The sequence below is a fragment of the Neofelis nebulosa genome, chromosome 4 (genome assembly GCF_028018385.1).
Source record: "Neofelis nebulosa isolate mNeoNeb1 chromosome 4, mNeoNeb1.pri, whole genome shotgun sequence".
Lineage (NCBI taxonomy): Eukaryota > Metazoa > Chordata > Mammalia > Carnivora > Felidae > Neofelis > Neofelis nebulosa.
The window spans coordinates 1,441,098-1,461,648 of record NC_080785.1 but is presented as its reverse complement, the minus strand read 5'-3'; the positions used below and the strand labels follow the sequence as shown (position 1 = coordinate 1,461,648).

The 20,551-nt window shown below is 61.2% G+C and overlaps 1 protein-coding gene across 5 annotated transcripts in view; it reads left to right on the top strand.

Annotated features, from left to right (window-relative positions):
* Nucleotides 1-13,111, top strand: part of DNAJB6 (DnaJ heat shock protein family (Hsp40) member B6) — a 69,209-nt gene extending 56,098 nt beyond the window's left edge. For all 5 annotated transcript variants that reach the window (XM_058723638.1, XM_058723634.1, XM_058723635.1 and 2 more), the window contains exons 9-10: nt 5,528-5,743; nt 11,728-13,111. In XM_058723638.1, the coding sequence (XP_058579621.1) occupies nt 5,528-5,743; nt 11,728-11,810 (299 nt within the window). In that variant the 3' untranslated portion in view covers nt 11,811-13,111. The remainder of the gene's footprint in view (nt 1-5,527; nt 5,744-11,727) is intronic.
* The last annotated feature ends 7,440 nt before the right edge of the window (nt 13,112-20,551 follow it).

Sequence of the window (20,551 nt, the reverse complement as noted above, 5' to 3'; positions counted from 1 at the left end):
CCGTTGGCTCAGGAGACGTTTTAGGATTTGTCTTGTGCCTGCGCTTCCAGTTCCTGTCCCACGCTTCTCGGCGCCCACTCCGCTCTACGTCCAAGTCCCATCATGGCGTGTGCCGCCTCCTGTGGTTTTCCCACGTCCCTCTGTGTCCCCGTTGCCGGGACTGCGCCCTTGGCTCTGCTCGCTTTTGTCATCCGGACACTGGCCGTCTGTGCTGTGTATAGGCAGAGCACGAGGTGGGTGGCCCTGACCTCATCGTGGGGCCGGAGTGTTTACGCGTGTCCTGTCCTGAGCTTTGTAAGAACGGGGGCCTTGTCCCACGCTGGTCTCCAGGGCCTGGCACGCTCCGGGCCCTGATGCCTGAGAGAATCTTCTGATGGGCCGGTGGCGCATTTCTGGATGTGTGCGTCATCTCACGTTGCATGTGTGGTATTCATGATTTGAGTGAGCATGGGATTAACGCTCTCCCATCCCCCCCAAAAAGCAGCTGCAGCCAAGGCCTCTTGGATTGTACATATTTGGGAAAAGTGGTTCTGTTTTTATCTATGGAAGTTTGTTTTCACTTGCATCTTATCAACCCAGAGCACACTCGCTGTATCTGGACTCCATTTGGGGAGAGTGCCGGGCGTTAGCCGGGCCGGCTGTGTGCTCGGGGCAGCTGCCCAGCGTGCCTTCCATAGCTTCCTGCTGAGTTCATGTGCTTTGGCCCCAGAGACCGGCAGACCGTGTTTTTGTTTTTAAATTTGTTAACTTGGTGCTACGGGGGCAGGATGTGTTCTGGTATATTTAGTTGTCCAAAAGAAAAGGGTGCTTGGAATGTTGTCACTAACACTCCAAGTTCAGCTGATTCATGTGCGAGAAGACAGGCTTGCAGAAATTTTACCAAAATAGTAAATTTGGTATGGGTCGTAGAATTGGATGGGACTTGTTTTTTCCAGCTAATTTGTAGCGCCTTCGTAAGGTACAGAGTCAAGTCAGATTGTTTAAAGGATTCACGGTAAATTCCACAGAAGAGGTAGTACAGAACAGGAAGAAGTGAAAAATGTGGCCGGCCGTTAGAAGTGACGTGGGGTGTGGGGGAGGAGACGGGAGGCCCAGTGCTCACTCTTTGGTTTGCATTCCTAGTTTTAAGTTACGCCGGACAACCGTGTGGCTTTGTGAGCTGTTTGCCGGTGCTGGGTCCCTTCTTCTAGGGCGATCGTGCCCAACGGTGTCCCTGAGTTTGGAGCAGGGAATCGGGGGCCGTGGGAGACCCCTGCCCGCCCCGCCCCCGCCCCCCTCCCCCCCCCAGCCCCGGCCCAGCACTTGGGCCTCGCTGGGCTGTGGTTGGACGCGATGTCAGAACAGAGGCTTTGGGGGTGGCGGGGAGGCAGGGACGCTGGCCCAGGCTCCGGCTTCAGTGGGAGGGGTTGTGTTCGGTTTTGAAGAAGGTAAACGAGGCCGCTTTAAAACTGAGGGGAGGTGAGGCGGGTTCCGATCCCGTGGGACCAGCCCTCCCTCAGAAGCTCCCTGTCATGTCCCCAGGCGGTGGGGGCAGGTGACATCCCGATGACGGGTTGAGTTCCTTGCACAGCACGTTAAGGGTGTGGTCGGGACCTGCCACTCTGTCACGGCGGCTCGTCCCGACACCGGGCGCGGGCATCCCTCATTCCAGATGCTCTCGGACTCCCTGTCCACGTCCCCCTGTCTCTGAAGCAGCGGGCCGGGGCGGGGCGGGGGTGGGGGTGGGGGTGGGGACAGGTCTCGGCCGGTGTGGAGTCTGCCGCACAGCTCCCAGCCCAGGAGGAGGAGCGGGCTTCCCGCCCCGGTGTGAGGGTGGCGGTGCCCTGGGTCTCGGGTCGATTGTGCCCTTCGTTCTGATCAAAACCAGCCGTCGAATCCCCTTTCACCAGCAGGTGGGGGACGGTGGCCTCCTGGCAGTGCCGCCAGCCCACTGTGCACATAGTGGGTTTAGTGAGACCCTGCAGAAAGGATCCAGTGAGACCTTTGGGGTGAGACCGTGATTTAATCTCTGCTTCTCATTCCCTTTCTTTACCTCCTTTCCCCAAATCATCTTTCCTGGTGCCCGAGACACCGCAAAGTTTGTGGGAACTTTGTGAGGTCAGTGACTTGATTGTCCCTGCTGCAGACCCCAGGACCTTGGGAGCCCGCGGTGGCGTGACAAGCCCAGTCACCGTGTCCCCTTTAAGGGTCGACCGTGTGGACCAGAAGGACAGGTGCCAGCTGCGTGTCCTACCACTGTTTCTGGAACGGTCCCTGTGGACCTGACAGCCTGACCCTCCACCCTGGCCACCCGCCCTTATGGCGCCGCCGTAAGTCCCGATGCCCGGACCGTGCCGCGGGGCTCTAGGGAAGAAGCTTCATGAAGGCGAGGCCTGAGCAGGAGTGGCGCTAGGATTTGCCCGGGAGGATGGGCTCGGGAAGGCAGGGAACACAGGCGCCCGGGCCCCTGTCCGGAGCTGGTGGGCAGGCCAGGGTGCTTGGGCAGAGGCCCCCTCCGAGGGACGTCCTGCAGGGAGCGCGCCTGATTGCCCCGGGTTCCCGGCAGCGCTGGATGCGGTGCCCTCCCGCGTCCGTGATTTGCTTGCCTTCTGAGCCCTGAGCGTGTCAGGATCCGAGAGGCCTGGGAGACGCGGGCCAGTCTGCAGGGGACAGACGCCTTCACGATCTCTGTTTCCCGTATCTGTACATGGGCACTCAGAACGTCCTCAAGTTGAGCACCTTAGGGACTTCTGTCTTCCGGCCACACAGCAAACGCAGGGCACAAAGCGTCCCTGGAAGCCAGTGTGTGTGCACGTCCTGGGCCTGGGGAAGTAAAGACAACGGGGAACAGCACAGCGTCGTAGGCCCGGCGCTTCTTCCCCCCGGCCTGTGCGGCCCTCGACCGGCCAGCAGGACCGCACCCTGCCCGTGGTGGCCTTCCAGCTCCCGAGGACCCGTCTCCCAAGAGCCGGCGTGCACTTTGTCTGCAGTGTGAGTGCCGGAAATGAGGCCAGCCGTCCGCGCCCGGATGCGTTCCCTGCACTTCCCCGGGGGAGGTTGCGTCTGAAGGCACAGAGCTGTGGACGCCAAACGGTTGTGGAGATCGTGGGGGAAACGCCACCTCTTGTCGCCGGTGTGGAAGACTCGGTTCCCAGGGTTCCCGGGGTGCGGTTAGCAGGGTGGGAGCGCTGCAGCTCCCCCCGCCACGAGCCTGGCCCCTGCCCTGCCGGGCCCAGATGGAGGGATGCCGATGTTTTGCGTAAGAGCTGACGTTGACGCGTTCTCAGGTGTTACGCTGTTGTTCGCAAGGTGTGATATTTACGGATCGTAGGGAGCGTGGGAGGTGGGACTGTGTGGGGCAGGGAAGGGATAACCGGTCCCCCACAGCGGTGTCTCCCTGCTGCCCCAGGGGCCCCAGCAGCTTCTTGCTTCCAGGTGGACAGAGCTGAGCACATGCTTGGGCGACATTCTGTGCGCACGGAGCTGTTCCTGGGGTCGGGCGTCCCCCCCATTTGCCAGTATTCAGGGGCTGGGGTCACAGGCCCCTCCCCGAGTGCTCCGCGAGGCCTACGCACCTGAGGAAACCGAGGCTCCCGTTTCTCCACTTCCCGCTTCACATGCGGGTTTTGCAGTAGGGTCTCCACGTAACCGGTTCCTTCAAACAGCCGCATGGCTCCTCCTCCCGTATCGGGGAGTTTTTACTTCTGTTTGTTTGCCGAAGAGCATGGTGTCAGCCGAGACTCTCAGACCCCGCAGAGGTGGGCTCCCCCCAGGGGTTCCCCTGGCCTTGACCTTGGCCCTGTTCACCGACGCCCCGCTGGCCACCTTCCTGCTGAGGCACGGGGTGGCCCTCGGGTGAGGCGCCCGTCCGGGGGGATGTGGCCGCCCGGCCCAGGGCATCCGTGCGCTGTCAGCCTAGTCATCGGATTGGACTCAGGAACCTGCAGTGGGTCAGAGGGCCTCACCGGAAACGTGTCTCCCGGCCGTGTACCCGGGACCAGCGGGCATCCCCTCCCGGCCTGGAGGTCTGCTTGGTTACCCGGCTCCACGAGCAGCGTTTCCGTTGGGGCCTGCAGGTGGGACCCCGGGGCGGCAGACTCCGAGCTGTAGGCCGGCACGGAGCCAGGCTGGGCTGCGGTGCCGGGGCGTCCGGCCGCCGGAAAACGTTGAGCACGCGTGGTGGGCACCCACAGCGTCCAGAGCCGTGGGGGATTCGGAGGCCCCGCGAGGGACCAGGGACTGGCTTTGGCAAACCTCTAAAGCTCAAGCCCCACGATGCAGGCCGCCCGAAGACTTGGGATTTCTCAGCAGTGATTCCTGTGCTCGGTGGGGGCGGGGAGACCGTTGGATGTGGCCCCTCGCACCAGCGTGGCCCTGCTTCCAGTGGCCAGCGCTCCTGCGTGAGGGCAAAGTTCATGCCAGGATTTGGGGGCCGGTCCCCGCGGCTCAGGAGTTCGGTCCACGAGATGTGCTTTAGCGAGCTGCGGAGCCATTTAGGCAGGTTGCCCAGGACAGGCGCGTGTCTGTTCCCAGCGCTGAGCCGGGCATCGGGTCCGGAGGAGCCCGTGTGAACGGCTGTGATCGGCACAACTCCGTCCGCGACCGTCCTCTTGCCGCATGCTGCGTCTCGGGTGTTGCCCCAGCTGGTGCTCCTCCGCCGGGGGGCTGTGGGCACGGAAGGGGAAAGCTGGCGGGTTTGAGTGCGCGTGCAGGGCTCACGCTCGCACGGGGCTTCTTGTGGCTCGGGGTTGTACGTACCGGACAGAGGGTGTTCGGTGAGAGTTGCTCGCTGGGTGGTGGACGCCCCCACCTCCCTGGAAGGGAGGGTTGGTAAGAGGCTCCAGGAATGCCCCCACGTGGTCCACCCTCCCCATCAGGCGGACAGTTTCGTTCCCCATGTCAAGCGTATCTCTCGCATGCGTGCCCGGTGGTCCAAAGCCTTCGGTGAATGAAGCCCGAGATCATCCCTTGAACCTGACCGCTTGTCCTGACGGTGTATCCCTGGTGTTCACCTGTTGTGCAGAATTACTTCCTGTTGTTTAAAAGACCGGTAGAAACACACCTTTGAGAGCAGTGAGGGCTGTATCATCTTGGCTGAGTCTCTGGGGCGACAGATGGCCAGCGCACGGGGCCTCGGCTCTGAGCTGGCAGGAAACGTGTTGCCGCGGCCTCCTCAGTGTCGTGTGTGCACAGGCTCCACAAGTAAGGCCGCCCGGGAAGGAGGTTCCCCGGGAAGGAGGTGCCCGGGAAGGAGGCGGGAGGCTGCCACCGCCGGGTTGGTTCTGATGGAATGAATTGTCCTGGGGGGCCCGGTCCCCGGGGCAGGGATTGCCGTGGGACACACTCCCTCCTGGGAAGGTCGGGCGAGCGTCCGGGAGTCGCTGGTGTGCGTGAAGGGGCGGGCGCGGAGCCTGAGGTCAGGCCCCCACCGTGCAGAGGCTGTGGTAAGACCCTTTCTCCCCCTCCCTGCCCCGGAAGCCGGATGCCCTGGGACAGGAGGAGGGGAGCGGTCTGTGTGAGCTCACGCCTGCCCGTCCTGTGCTTTCAGGTGTGGCGGACGAGGCCGCCCTCCAGGAAGAGCGCCTTCGCAGAGGCCAGAGCGCGCTGCCCTCCCAGCCGGCCAGCACCAGCGGCCCCTCGCCGAGGTCACACGGGCCGGCCGCTCTGCCCAAACACCAGTCTCCGCCCGTCTGCGAAGAGGAGGACGAGTCGGGCAGACAGCGGGCCGCCGGCAGCCCCTGGAACCCCTTCGTGCTCTCTGCAGGTGTGCAAAGGGGCACCGGTGTGGCGCGTCCCCACGGGGACGCCCCCCTTCCCTCCCAGGACCAGAGAGGACAGAGATCGTTGCTGTGCTGTTGTGTCCTGACCTGAGCGGGCGGGGGCCGGGCGGGGGCGGGCACCCGGTGGCGGCAGCGGGGAGGCACCCGACTCTCGACTCCCCTCCTGGGAGCTCCCCCCCCCCCCCCGATTAAAACGGGACGCCGGTGTTCCACGACGGTATGACGCGTGTTGTCTTGGGCAGAGGATGACACATTTTGCTTTTACCTTAAATGCTCCTTTCTGTGAGTTTCCACTACGTGCTTGAGCCTTCATAACTTAGGGACACACGCCGGGCCCCTCGCCACACCTGCGGGCACCCTGCGGCCTCGGGGAGGACACGTTTTGCGTTTGCTGCCTGCCCCTCGTGCCTTCGTCTGTTTCTGGTTGAGAGCAGAGCACCCCGTGTGAGGGTCCTGACGCAGCCGTCCCCCCAGGCAGAGTGACCCCGTTTCTCCGGAGCCCTGGCTCTGCCCCCCTCCAGCTTCTTGACTTGCCGTGGGTCCTTGGGGCGAAGTCCCGTGGAATTCTGGATTGCTTCTGCGGGTCCTGCTGTGCGTGTAGCTTTGATCCTGTGTTCCCAAGTCCAGCGTCCTTTTGGTTCGAAGCGTCTGTGGCCATCTTGGTTGTCACCACTGGAGGCGGCCGCGGTGACCGTAACAGACTGTGGTGGAGAAGACCTCCGTCCTTCCCCGGTGTCGCAGTGACACGAAGGCATGTGGCCAGGCTAATTCTGTGGGCCTCAGCAGGACGTGCCGTCACGGCCGGGAAGTAGAAGGACGAGCCTCGTCCCTTTTCTCCCCCGGAACCTTCTATCTGGGAATCGCACCCCTCCAGCCTCTCCGGGCCTCCTCGGATAAGGCGGAGGGGTGCGTCAGGGTTTCGAGGAGGACAGAAAGAACGTGCCACCCCCTCGGAGGCGCATGGGGCGTTGGACCGCGGCACAGTGCCACGTGGGGCGGTGCAGACCCGGCCGCCGGCCAGGCCGTGGCGTGGTGCTACCACAGGCAGATGGACCGTTCGCAGACCTCCGCCTTTCCCTGTGTGATTGGAAGAAAGGGCTGTGTGACTTCAGAACTCATTCTGCCTTGAGTGGGCCTCTGGACATTTTCCCGGGGTTGATGGTCAGCTCCTGATCTGGAGTGGTCTTAGGGCAGGCCGCGCGGGGGGCAGCGTGGGGGTCTTTGGGCGTCTGGGCAAGGGGCTGAGCCAGCCGTTTGCTTTGCTTGAACACCTCACCCTTGGAACGGTGATTTAATGGGCTCTGTCGGGTCGCAAGGACACCATGAGCCTACGTACCGGGTCGGAACATCCCAGTCCCCAAGAACGAGGTGTGCAGAGATGGGCCCCCCGGAGCCTTATTCAAGCAGACGGCCGGCTCCTGCGACAGGACGTCCGCCAGTAGACCAGGCCCGAAGGGAACATCCCGAGTTCAGAACGAGGCCCGTCCTTGCCAGGTGAAGCCGCCCGCTGTTCTGGGTCCCCAAAGGCCACGCCTGCTGAGAGCACAATGAAATGAGTTAGTGCTGCCGGAGAGTCGGGAGTTCGTTTCTTCCTGTAGAAGAAACGGCTGATTCTTGTCCCTGAAAACGTGAGGAAACGTTTTTGCCCGTTTGTACCATCGGGTCCCCACCAGGCGTTGTTGCGTGCGGAAAACTAGTTGCCTGATGATCCTTGGCACGAGTCTTTACGCAAAAGAGGCAGGTGACAGGACTTCCTGGTCACCAGACCCTTTTCCTTGGCCACGGACGGGCTGGGAGGCTGTGTTCCTGGAGCTCAGCCCGTCCCCCCCACCCCGAGCACTTTCTGATGCTCTTGGGCCACAGGGTGTGAGGTCTGGAAGCGTGTCAGAGTTAAACGCCCCGGAGGTGAAGACACGGTTCCTTGCAGACGTCTGGGGAGCTCACGCCGGGCGCTTTGGGTGACCTCCTTACTGGAGACGGTGTAGCCGCCCCAGAGGAAGGGTCCACAGACGGAGAAGAACGTGCGACAGAATCACACAGTTGGACGGGAAGCCGGCTCAGGGCCGCCCGCCACCTTCCGGTGCTTCCTGCCAGCAGGCTGCTTTGCTTCTCTGCACAGCCCGCTTGCGGCTCTTTGGCCGACGCTGCCGACTCGGACGCCAGCCAGTAACGAAGGCGGGCCCCTCCGGGAGCTCCCCACGCCGCCCCGGGCAGGACCGCCGGTGCGCTCCAGGGGGGCCCGGGGGGCCGCAGGACAGCTTCCTGCCGCATTTCCGAGCCTCGGGGAAATTCTTGTTAAGAACGGCGCAAAAAAGTAAGGAGCATGGTTCCCCAGGTGCCCCTGCTCGCACCTCGGGGCTGGAACCGCCGCTCCACGGAGGGGTCCCTCGGAGCCCGCTGGGAGGCAGCGCGGGGAAGTGATCCTTTGAGGCTGAAGGCGAGCTCTCGCTGGACCCGCGCTCCTCAAGACGCCGCGTGCGTGCGTCGTTTCTGTGAGGCTCCCTCACGTGGAGGACGCGGCCGATCCGATTCCGGGTGCGTGCGGACGCGGCGCTGGGACAGCAGTGTGTGCGCAGGGACAGGCGTGGCGGCTCCCGTGGGCGGCGCAGGTGCAGGGCGGTGCGGACCGGCCTGCCGCGTCGCCGTGTCGTTCATGGTTCCGCGGAACGACGAGCCCCCGTCACACTCGCGCCTGCTTCATTTTGGAGGACACGGGAGCCTCGTGTTGCCCCGTGTCGCCTGGAGCCGGTCAGTCCTAAGGTGTGGCTGAGCGTCTGTCCCGTGCGGATCCCCCGTGCCGCGGGTGCCCCAAGAGCACGGAACCGTGCGGAAGGAAAATTATCATTCAACAAGAAGAAGACTTCACGAACGAAAGAATCACCTTGACCCTTTCCCCCTTTTTCCCTTTTCCATTGTTTGGCCTGCAGAAGGCACCTTAGCCAGGATGCTGTGGGACGCTTGGCTTTGCAGAGGGCAGCGTGGCACCGTGGGACGTGTGCCCCGCGTCTCACGCCCGCGTCCGCTTGGGCAGCTGGGCACGATACTAACCCAGGCGGCTAACCTGCTTCTCTGCCTGCAGCTCCCACCGGGGCTTTCAGACGTTTCTCTCTGGGGGGTGGGGGGGGTCTTACCACGTCCTCGCTGCCTTGAGCTTCAGGTGGCCGAGGGGCCGTCTCCCGCAGGCTTTTCCCCAAACACAGGACCCGGTAAGAAACCGCCAGTGACTCTTACGATGGCCCACGTGTACCCGATGCCCCGCAGACCCCGGCTGCGCTCACGTTGTCTGTGCGATGTGGTGGCTGTCGGCCTCCAACTCACACCCCTGCACGGGCGTCCCTCTGTTCTGCAGTTTCGATCCCTGAGCATCCGAGGGGGGTTTCTTTCCTCATAATCCCGCTCTGCTTTGTCTTGGGGGGGGCCTCAGGGAAAGCTCGCTTTGCGCAGGTTAGGAGCTGACCCCCCACCGCCCTGCTGGGTGGTTGCTGACTCCCCTCAAGGTTTGCGCCACGGGTGTGGCTTGGAAGGGGGGTCACGTGGGGGACCTGGGAGGGGGCCTGCCCGTCACTGTGGAGCCTCCCCACCGCCCCGAGCACTTGGCTCCCTTGGTTGGAGCCTTGGGCATGCGTGCAGCTCCTGTATAGATGTGTTTGAGTCAGGGCAGGGGTTTCCTATCCAGCATCTGTTCCCTTGCGTGATTCCAGAGAGGATCCCCAGGCAGACAGTGGCTGTTGGGGCAGATAAAACTTGCTTGGCTCAGCTCTGGGAACTTGCTTCCAGACTGACCAGGGAGCCCCCCGGGGCCCCTTGAGGCTCTGCGACCGGTTTGCAGCTGTCTTCAAAAGGGGTGCTTGTGTGCAGTATGTGTGAGGGTCCTGGGGCCGCGAGGCCTCCGGCTGGTCGGTGTCCCCCATGTGCCCCAGGTGCACGGGCCAGGCACCTGCCGGCCGGGATGTGTGCAGCAGGGGCCGGTCACAGGTGCACGTGCTCCACACCCCCGAATCTTGTCATTTGAGCCAAAATCCCTTTAGTTTGTCTCAAGTTACTTTTCTGTCATCATCTTAAACTTTAAAATGCCTGGTAGCAAGAGTGACATTGTAATAGGGAACGGGAACGAGGAGTTGCCTCCCCGCCCCGTGCCGCAACCACAGGTGCCCTCTGGGAGAGGCGCTGGGGCTGCGGGGGCTTCGGGGTCCCTTCTGGGTCAGGTGTTAGGGTTTCGTGACCGGACCAGGGGCACAGGCTCTCCGTAGTGGAGGCAGGAGAGTCTCACAGGCCCTGGCAGCCTGCCCCACGGCCCGCAGTGTTCTTCTGGGTCCTTCTCTCCGCCACCCTCGGTCGTCTCGGCGAAGGCGGCCCGGGCGGCGGCATTTGTCTCCCTTGGCGCTGGTGGGCTTCCCCGAGCCTCGGACAAGAGCACCTATGTCTCGGTGGCAGGTCAGCACGTTCTTCTCTTTCTCCTTCTCGGGTTATTTTCCAAGTAACTGAGTCTGGCGGGCGGAGGGGAGGCCACCGTCCCCCTCTGCGCAAGGAGCCTCTGAGACGTTATGCCCACCGTGAGGCCGCGGCTCCTGTGCAAGGAGCCCTGCGGTCGGCCGGGCCTCCAGCCACGCACACGTGCGGCCCCTGGCCCCTCCTCCCTGCGTGTTCGTGGGGGCCCATCGTGGGAACCGTTCCCTGTGGAGGTTCCTCCAGGAAGACCGGGTACCTCCGACCGGTAGTCGCATCCGATACAGGACACGCCGACACGTCCCCAGACCGGCTCTGGTTCCCTGCTCGACTATTGGGGCTGTTCTCCCTCCGTCGTGCCCTGGATCGTGGCGTTTGGGCCCCGTTCCCTGGACTCGCCTCAGGCGAGGTTGTGCATGAGCCCCGCCCTCGCCCCACTGGGGGGTCAGCCCTTCGCCTTCTTCCCGCTCAGAACTCCGCGGCGGCTTTCCCAAATGCTTGACCCGGGCCCGCGTGGTAGCCCCGGTGAGACACGGTGATGCCCGGGCTGCGGGGGAACGTGGCGGGCCACGTGGGTCGGTGAAGGACTGGCCGCGTAAATACAGCTTTCGTTACCTGGATCCGGCATCCAGCCCGCTTGCGGGCTCAGCCGAGGGCCCTTCTAGCTCGTTGCCGGACCGACGAAGCGCCAGGTGCTTGGCCGCTTCCTTTCCGGCCCTTTGGACGAAACCTCGAGGGGGCGCCTCCCACACGTTAAGCAGTCGACATGGGAGAAACGGAAGGTCCGCGTCCTCAGGCGAGACCTGGGGACGAACACCCCAGAGCCCACGGACACAAGCCTGGCCCACAGCAGGGCTTGTCCCGGCAGACGGGACTCGGGTCTGGCCAGTGCCGGAGGGAGCCTGTCCCCAGGGCGGAGTCAGCCCTGCCGGGTGGGGTGCGAGGGTGCACAGGGGTGCGAGGGCCGTGTGGAGACACAGGGGTGTGGGGGCACGGGCGTGAGGGCCGTGCAGGGGCGAGGGCTGTGCAGGGGTGAGGGCCGTGTGGAGGCACAAGGGTGGGGGGGCATGGGTGTGAGGGCCATGCAGGGGTGAGGGCTGCGCAGGGGCGAGGGCCTTGTAAAGGGTGCAGGGGTGTAGGGGCACAGGTGTGAGGGCCGTGTAGGGGTGCAGGCTGCCTAGGGGTCCAGAGGCGCAGGGGCGAGGGCCACGTAGGGATGTGGGGGTGCAGGTGTGAGGGCTGTGCGGGGCGCAGGGTGGGGTCGTCAGGGGCAGGGTGAGCAGAGGAGAGCGTGGGCTCAGTGCCGCCCCCTCTGGGCGCGTGGCTCCGATGCTCTTTGAACAACGTCAGAGACGTCACTCTGCGGTTTGAAGAGTCGGTCACGCTGTGGATGTGGCCTGGGGAGAAGCGGGGACAGCCCGACTGTCCCGTGTTAACGTGGGCGAGAGTTTGGAAGCGTTTGCCTCTTGGTGGGGACGCCGCTGCCCTTCGGAGCAGTGTTTCACAAGCCGTGTTTCCTTAGGACTCAAAGAAGGTGGCAAGAGGAAGAAGCCGAAGCAGAGGGACGAGTCCAAGAAGAAGAAATCGACCAAAGGCAAGCACTAGGCGGACTCGCGGCCGCGCGCCTCTGCCGGAGCTGGCGCCCGGCCCGCCCCGTGCCGTAGTGCGTGGCGCGCACGAGTTAGGTAGAGGCACCGCTTGGCCACCGTCCCCACACCGCAGCTTCTCGGCTCGGGGACGGCAGGAGACGGGAGTGACGGTCGTGGGCGGAGCCCGTCCGCACTGTCCTCGCGTCTCCCGGCCCCAAATCCGACAGCGGCTCCCCTGAGGGGGTCGGGGACCCGGCTCCTTCCTTCCGACTGGCGAACACGGTGCCGACTGCTGAGCTGTTTTGCGTCAGAGGTGTGACTGGTGCAGGCGGGTGATGGAGTGTGTGTCCACGGAATGCCTTTCTCTCTTCCCGGCGGGAGAGTCCTTGGAGCTGGCGCGTAGTTAGGGGCAGGGTGACGTCGTCGCACGTCCTGCATGGAGTCCGCACCGCCAGGGGTCTTTCCTCCGGGTTACGGGGTGTCCCAGCCGCCTCCCTGGGGGCCCGTGGGTGAGTCTCTAGATATAAAGTCATTCCTTAAATTTACCGGAGTTTTAAGCTCCGAGGAGCCCAAACCTGACTTCGAATATGGTTTAGTTTTTGCAAATTCCATCTTTTTCTCTTGGACCCATGATTCTCCTTAGCACATGCACAGGACCTTGCAGAATTTTGTTCAGTAATCCCCTCTCTGCTCTTCGTTTGGGTCATTCTGGGGAGACGCACAGGCGGTATTCACACACACACACACACACACACACATACACACACACTCACTCAGATTGGAACGAGGGCGCTGAAGAAAATATTTCAGTCGTAAACATTGGCTCCTCTAAAAACATCGTTTATTTTCCAGGCAGTTTTTTTCTGTCCACTTTCCTGCACTTACTTCTTTGCCTGATCAGCTGCTTCTTAACCCTTTGGTTCTACTGACTCGATCCGTGCCGCGCCTAACCTTTTCTGCGCGCTTCCTGCCCAGGCCTTTCCTTCGTAACACAAGGGCCAGCTCACACCGCTTGGGAATGGGGGCTCGGGGCAGAGCTTTGACGTGGTGTGAGAATGCTGCTGTCGTGAATGTGGCCGCCAGCGGCCCCCGTGGCCCCTGTAGCCGCGTCATGGGCGTCGTGGGTGTGGAAGCCAGAAACGAGTGTAACTTTGCGACTCTGAGATGACTGTTAGGGGAGGGGTGCTTTGTTTTGTTTGGCTTTGGCAGGGAGGTGGTGTGGACTGGTATTACGGCTTACCGTGGAAAATGTACCCATGAAAACATACTGTATTTTAAGTGCTATCAGCAGAAATAAAACGTAAGCGCCGTCTTGGACTGCTGGCTTGCCGTCATCATTAATGTCTGCTAGTACACCGTTATTAGCGATCGGAAAGAAAACCAGCCATAATTGTCATTTCAATTATGAAAAATAAAGTGATAATTGGGGCAAGAGCCTGGGTTGGGAGCTGCATTACTGTGAGATGAAATGTTACTTTATTTATTTGTTTTAAAATTTTTATTTATTTTTGAGAGAGAGAGAGAGAGAGAGAGAGAGAGAGAGAGAGAGAGAGAGAATGTCAGGGGGAGGAACAGACAGAGAGGGAGACACAGAATCGGAAACAGGCTCCAGGCTCTAAGCTGTCAGCACAGAGCCCGACGCGGGGCTCGAACCCACAAACCACCAGATCATGACCTGAGCTGAAGTCGGACGCTCAACCGACCGAACCCCCCAGGCGCCCCTGAAATGTTAAAGACCACACTGCCGCTGACTGACCCTGTGGGAGCCCAGTGGCCTGGCTGGCAGCACGGGGGACGCTGGGGAGGTGGGAGGTATGGGCTGTTGAGACCTCCTGGCTGGGGGTATGTCCTGACCCGGGCCCCGCTGCAGACCACGGGCTTCTGCCGTGGGCCCCTGGCGGACCTGGAGCCTCTCCCAAGGGCACGTTTGGCTCATGGGTGCATCTCAGGCACTTCCACACCAGCATTCGCTGTCGGTCCCTGGGGAGGGAGGCGGCTCAGCGGGCGCGAAGCAAGTTTCGCAGCCCTTGACCTCACTGCTTCAGCGCCGGTCGTGTGGGGGACAGCGTCTGTGTGGTGGCGTCTTCCAGCCACGCCTGGAACAAGTGTGCCACCCCTGCCGGCGGGCGGCCCACGTCCACAGGCCGTCCCCACTAACGCTGCCCTCAGCGAGCAGAGGCCCACTGGCTGGGGGAGCTCGGTGAGTACCTGCTTCCCCGGCGGGGGGGACCACACAGCTGCCTGGAACGCACGGCGCCCCGAGGGCCGGGGTGGGCTGGCGAGCGTGTGAGCTCACGCCGTCACCCCTGCTCCACCGCCACCCAAGCGGGCTGCCATCCCGGGGGCCTGGGTGCCGGTGCCTGCGCTGGGGCCCATGCTCAGAGCGGCCCTGCTGTCTGCTGACCTCCCGGAGGGGGCTCCTGGGCGCTGGGCCAACATCAAGGGTGGTGGAGGGAGGAGGGGCCCGGCCTCTACTAGCATCCTCATCGAGAGGAGGCCCATTTGGGGACAGGGTGTGTGGGACCAGGTGGGGAGGTGGCCCCGGCCGCGAGGAACCCCCCGCATACTCCAGGGCCGTCCGCCCCCCCCGCCCCCACGTTAGCAGGATTAAGGGCCTTGAAGAAACACTTTACGTTGGTGCATGTTTATTTTGAAACCCTTGCATATTCACAGGAAGTTGCACAGGCGGCACACGGGGGTCCCGTGTGGCCTCAGCCGGTCCCCAGAGCCATGGGGCAGCATTAGAACCGGGAAAATGACACGGTCCCCTCCGAGAAAGGTGAGACCGTGACGCTAACAATCACGGTCCCAGGGCTTCTGACTTGGCCCATCCCACCAGGCACAGAACCTTCTGTCTGCTCACTCCTCCGAGGGCGCCTGCCCCCACGTTGCTGGGGCAAGAGTGAGGCCAGGCTCACGCGGTGGTCCTCCAAGTAGGCCGTGGAGGCTGGGCGTCCCGTGTCTCCGGGCCTGGAGCTGCGGGGACAGGGCGGCAGGAGACGGCGACCCGGGCATAGGGCCCCTTCCCAGGCCTCCCTGGCTTGGGTCTGCTTCGTGCCTGTGCCTCCGGCTCCTACAGACCCTGCTGGCCGGGACCGGCACAGAGGGTCACCGCAAGTGTCCTATTCACTCTCGCCTGCTCCCCGCTCCTTGGTGCTCCCCGTGGTGCTCCCTACTTTCCTGTCCCCACCTGCCCCCCACCCCCCACCCCTTTGAAGTGTCGTCCACATGGTTCTCAGCTGAATGGGGGATGGCCAAGAGCCCCCTCCCAGGGCTGTGCCCCCTGCAGCTGCCAGGGGGAAGGTTCTAGAACTTGATGTGGCGTGGGTGCTAAGGCAGGTGCCTCCATCTCCTTGTCACCAGCCGAAGCGTCACCGTGGCCCAGCTCGAGACGTGCTCTTGGAGGGGCAGGCTGGCTCCTCGCTGCGCCTGACTCGCCGCTTCTCAGGTGGACCCGGACACCATCGATGCTCGTCCCCAAACCAGTCCGGCGTCTGGTCACAAGTTAGGACTGTTCTCACAGGGGCACCGAGGCGGCCACCTCCGGAGGGTCGAGGGGTGTTACCGAAGATGCCCGCCCTGCCCTCCATGCCGCAGCTCTGGCCCCCGCGTGGCTCCTGCACCCCTGGCCCGGGCGACGGACAGGCTAATCACGGCTGGCAGCAGCCGGTGCGTCAGCCTTAATTCTTTGCCTTTGTCTCTGAAGTTTTTATAGGTTTCGCTTGATCGACAGCATTCATTCTTAGTGAACAAATGGAAGTCAGCTTTTATGGCATGAAAACTGTTGTTTCTCTGACCGGCGAGCCATTACACGGTGACACAGGACCATGAATCTTCCCGTTCCTGAGAGTGAGTTTGATGTACGGGTGGCAGACAGCCGTCTGGTCTGGAAGGGTGGGGCTGCGCTCACAGGAACCCTGGTTTTTCGCTGACTGAGGGCCTGGTTTGGGGACATCCCCTCCCAGCTTGATGGAGCCCGGATGGGAGAGGGCCGGGGTGCGGGGGAGGGGTGGGACCCTCCAGTCCACTGCCTGCTCCCCGTTTCCCTGTCCCGCTCTGCCTACCCGCCCCCCCCCCCCCCCCCCCCCGCCCTGCTCCCGTGACCACAGGGCAGCAGGCCCCAGCCCAGCAGCCCTCAGGAGAGGGCAGGGCCCGCCTTCTGTGAGGTCACAGTTCTCAGGGAGGCTTACAGTATAGGGACACCGGGGGCGCTTGGCTTTCTCCTTGTCCTTTTACAAAGGAAGGCCCAGACCTCAGGATGTCCCATACGATTCCCAGAGGCCACAGAGCTGGGCACGGTGGGATCTGGCTGTTTGATGCAAGGCTTCTGCTCCTCCCGAGCAAACCCTAGGCACTGTATCCTTCCCCCCAAACGCATTGAGCATGCTCTCTCTCCGCTTTCTTGGTTGGGGTGCTATGAAGACCAATTTTTCCAGGTCCGCTGTGGGTCTGTGAGGTGCATCTTGTATGGAAAATCCTGATAAACGCCTTTCCTTCCCAGGGCTCTGGCTTTTTCCAAGGACAGACCCCACAGTGGCCGACTACTTTCTCTTTCTGGTCTACCAGTGAACTTGGAGATTTTCAGTCTTTTCTTGCAGTCCATCCACCGAAGCCACATCTCAGGACACCCTGGATCTCATACCACCTGTCCAGAGGGATGCCAGCGTTGATGATTGTGACAAATGTGTGTGTTTAACCAGGGCTGTTCCAGGACTTGGAGTAATTCCAGGGTGCCGGCCTGGGCCTGGTGCGCATGCGTGAGAGACGGCTCAGCAGAAGGCTCTGGCCTATGCACGCCCCATCCCATAGGAGAGCACTGAGGGTCCCCATGTGACGCCAGAAGCGTAGGATATGCCATGAGAGGGAGGTCAGCTTACTCTTAGGGACCAGAGACATTAAAATCCTTTGGGAGAAACTGAGGGGCCATACAGATAGGATGAGAAGGCAACACAACTACTCCACATTCTCGTTTCCCAGGGTAACTGCAGGCCTAATTTCCGGATGACCAACAAAGGCAGGAAATCAGGTCACCCTTCTCTCTTCCTGGGCCAGCTTCTGCCACCAACTCTTTCCAGGTCCCCACTGCCATTGGTCCAGTGGAGGAGAGGCCACCAACAATGGATCAGTCCACCTATCCACCAATGCACCCATCTATCCATCCACCCATCATCATCTGTCCATCCATCCATCCAACCATCCACCCACCCATCATTCATCTGTCCATCTATCCATTTATTCACCCATTATCTATCCATGCACCCATGCATCCATCCATTCATCCACTCATGCATGCATGCATCCATCCATCCATCCATCATTCCACCATCCATCCATGCACCTATCCATTTACTCATCTGTCCATCTATCCATCCACTCACCCACCATCCATCCCATTGTCTATTCATCCACTTATCCATCCACCCACCCACCCACCATCCATCCATCCATCCCATTGTCCATTCATCCATCCATCCACCTATCCACCCACCTGTCCACCCATCCACTCATGCATGCATACATCCATTCATCCGTCGATCCACCCATCCATCCATGCACCCATCCATCTACTCATCCATCCATCTGTCCATCCACTCATCCATCCATCTACCCATCCACCATCCATCCATCCGTCCCATTGTCCATCCATCCATCCATCCAATCCATCCTTCCATCCATCCAATCCATCCATCCATCCATCCATCCCATTGTCTATCCATTCACTCATCTATCCATGCCATTGTCCATCCATCCATCCATCCATCCACCTATCCACCCACCTATCCATCCATCCTCCCATCCACTGATGCATGCATGCATCTGTTCATCCATCCATGCACCCATCCATCTACTCATCCACCCATTTGTCCATCCATCCATCCACCCACCCATCCACCCACCCATCCACCCACCCACCATCCATCCATCCCATTGTCCATCCATCCAGCCATCCATTCATCCATCCATCCACTGTCTGTCCATCCACTATCCATCCATCTACTATCCATTCATCCATCCATCCAATTCATCCATCCATCCATCCATCCATCCATCCCATTGTCTGTCTATCTATCCATCCATGCACCCATCCATCTACTCATCCACCCATTTGTCCATCCATCCATCCATCCATCCATCCATCCATCCATCCATTTACCCACCCACCATCCATCCATCCCATTGTCCATCCGTCCATCCATCCATCCATCCGTCCATCCATCCATCCATCCGCTGTCTGTCCATCCACTATCCATCCATCCACTATCCATTCATCCATCCAATTCATCCATCCATCCATCCATCCAACCAACCCATCCACTCACCCATCCACCCATGCATCCATTCATCATCCACCAGCCCATCTACCCACCATACACCCACCCATTGTCCACCCATCTAATGCACACTGTGTCCCACATGTGTGAAGCATGTTGGAGACATAGCTGTATGAGTTGCACCCCCACCCTGCAGAGGGGACAAGAAGTGATGCCCCCTGCCCCCAGGCAGGATAAGTCACCCCTAGCCCTACCCTTGGTACGCCCCCAGTTATGGCCTCAGTGCAGGAGGAATTCAGAGGGGCACATGCTGGTGGGGGATTGGGGAGCTTTGCAGGTGGGCTTTGGAGGGCGGAGGCAGCCAGGCACATGTTGAGGAAGGGAGAACGGCCTAAACCAAGGTGTGGGATGCAGGCTGAACCGGAAGGAGGGGAGGATTTGGGGCGGAGCAGGAGGAGGTGAGGCTGCCGGAGGGGTGGGGCGGGAAGGGCGGGTTGAGGCAGCCTCCGGCAACAGCTGGTTTGGACTTGGTGCTGAGGGCAGAGCACGTGGCATCGCAGGAGCCCGGCAGGGCCAGCCTGGCCTGGATGCAGACAATTCCCAGGAGAGGACGGTTGGCCGCCACTTTCCTGCCAGGCTCGAGGGCTGGGCTGCCATCAGCGGTGGGGGGTTGGGCCAGTGATGGGCCTGGCCTGAGGACCGCGTCCATGGTGAGCAGTGGTCACGTGTCACTTGGCGGATCTTCTCCCACCTGATGGTGGCTGTCACTTGATGGGATCACCCTTGGGTCTGGGAGTCCCGAGCCCTTGTCATTCACCCGCCTGGATCAGGGCTTAGGGAGCAGCCAGTGAGGAACCAGCCCAGAGTCTCAGCCTGTGAGAGTGTGCATAGGTCCTCACTGACCACCTGGCAGGACAGACGAGGCCCCACGCAGCCTGCTGTCCCTGCTCTAGGCGGGTCCCACACCGTCCACCTCAGGTGCACGCTGAGCAAGGCTGGAGTCGTGACGGAGGCAGCAGCAGGGATGGACTGACCGCTCTGAAGAGAAGGCGCCGAAAGCAGAGCAGTCTGAGGGACAAATTCGTAGCTCCCGGGCACAGGACCAGTTGGGCCACGAGGCCGTCCTCGCTGAGTCTAGTACCGTCTCCTGCTGCCCCCAGTTGGCCACAGCTGACTGCCTGCCCAGCCCTTCCTCAAGATCCCATGGCATCTGCAGGGGTTGATGGTGGCCCCGGAAATGTATGTCCACATCCTAACCCGGGACCTGTCATTGTCACCTTGTGTGGAAACCGGGTCTTTGGGGCCACAATTCCAGCTGAGGCTCTCAAGATTGTCAGGATCGTTAGGATGGCCCTAAATCCAGTGACAGGTGTACTAGGAAGGAGAGGGGGATATGAGACACAGACCCGGACAGGAGGCGGCCACGTGGAGACTGAGGCTGAGACCCGGTGACCCAGCCACGAGCCCGGAGATGCCTGGGGCCGCCAGGAGCAGGAAGAGGCAGGAAGGGGGAGCTTCAGACGCCTGGATCTCAGACCTCCCAGACTCCAGACCTGCTCAGGGATAGCAGGGGGGTGAGCCTCAGCCCCGTGAGCGCGCAGCCCGAGGCGTTTGTTAGGGCCACCCCAGAGGCTGACGCCATCTGACCGCAAACCGGTAGGAGGAAGGACCCTGCTCTCAGAGATTCGTCTCTGGATGTGGATTCCGTGGCCAAATACTTGAGCGTCCCAACTTTAAAACCCCAGATCAAACGTTTCCTGGAAGATTCCATGTATCTATGTAGCTTAGTGGGAATTTTTCTTTACGAAGGACCTCACAAAGGAAAATGGCCACATAAACACAGCGAGTCAATGTGGAGCATTTTGAGATGGTGTCTTATGCTGCGGTATTTTCTGTGGCCACAGGAGGGCGCCTCCATAAAGGAAAACAGGACTGGACAGAAGATCCACCCCTGCCCCGCACACGTGTCCGACGCACGCACACGCTCACACGCACGCACACGTGTCACACGCACGCACGCACATGTGCACACACACAGTAAATTAGCTTTAAACCCTAATGTTCAAATTAATCAAGACTCAAATGGGTTGGAGGGGGAGGGGACCAGAGTCCATACCTTATCCCCCGCCCCATCGAGCAAGATAGTTTTGCTGGAGAGTGGGGCGTTTCTCTTGTTGCACATTTACCATCTAGTCTCATAACCTTAGAAATAACACGTCAAAGGATTCACAAGAACACAGTTTGAAAAGATAAAATTAGGCCGTACCAGAAGTTTGGGGTTTTTTCCCTACACCCACATGCCAAGAACATCCCCACATTTTTTACCCCGGTGACATCTGACAAATGGTAATTTGTGGTTTCCTGGACTAACAGGGAAAAATAAAATCTATCGTCAGTGTTTCTAGCTCCTTCTCTGTCTCGTAAGCCGCGGGACTCTGCACCCGGCCCTCCGTCGGTGGAGACGGGCGAAGAGCAGGTCTGTGCC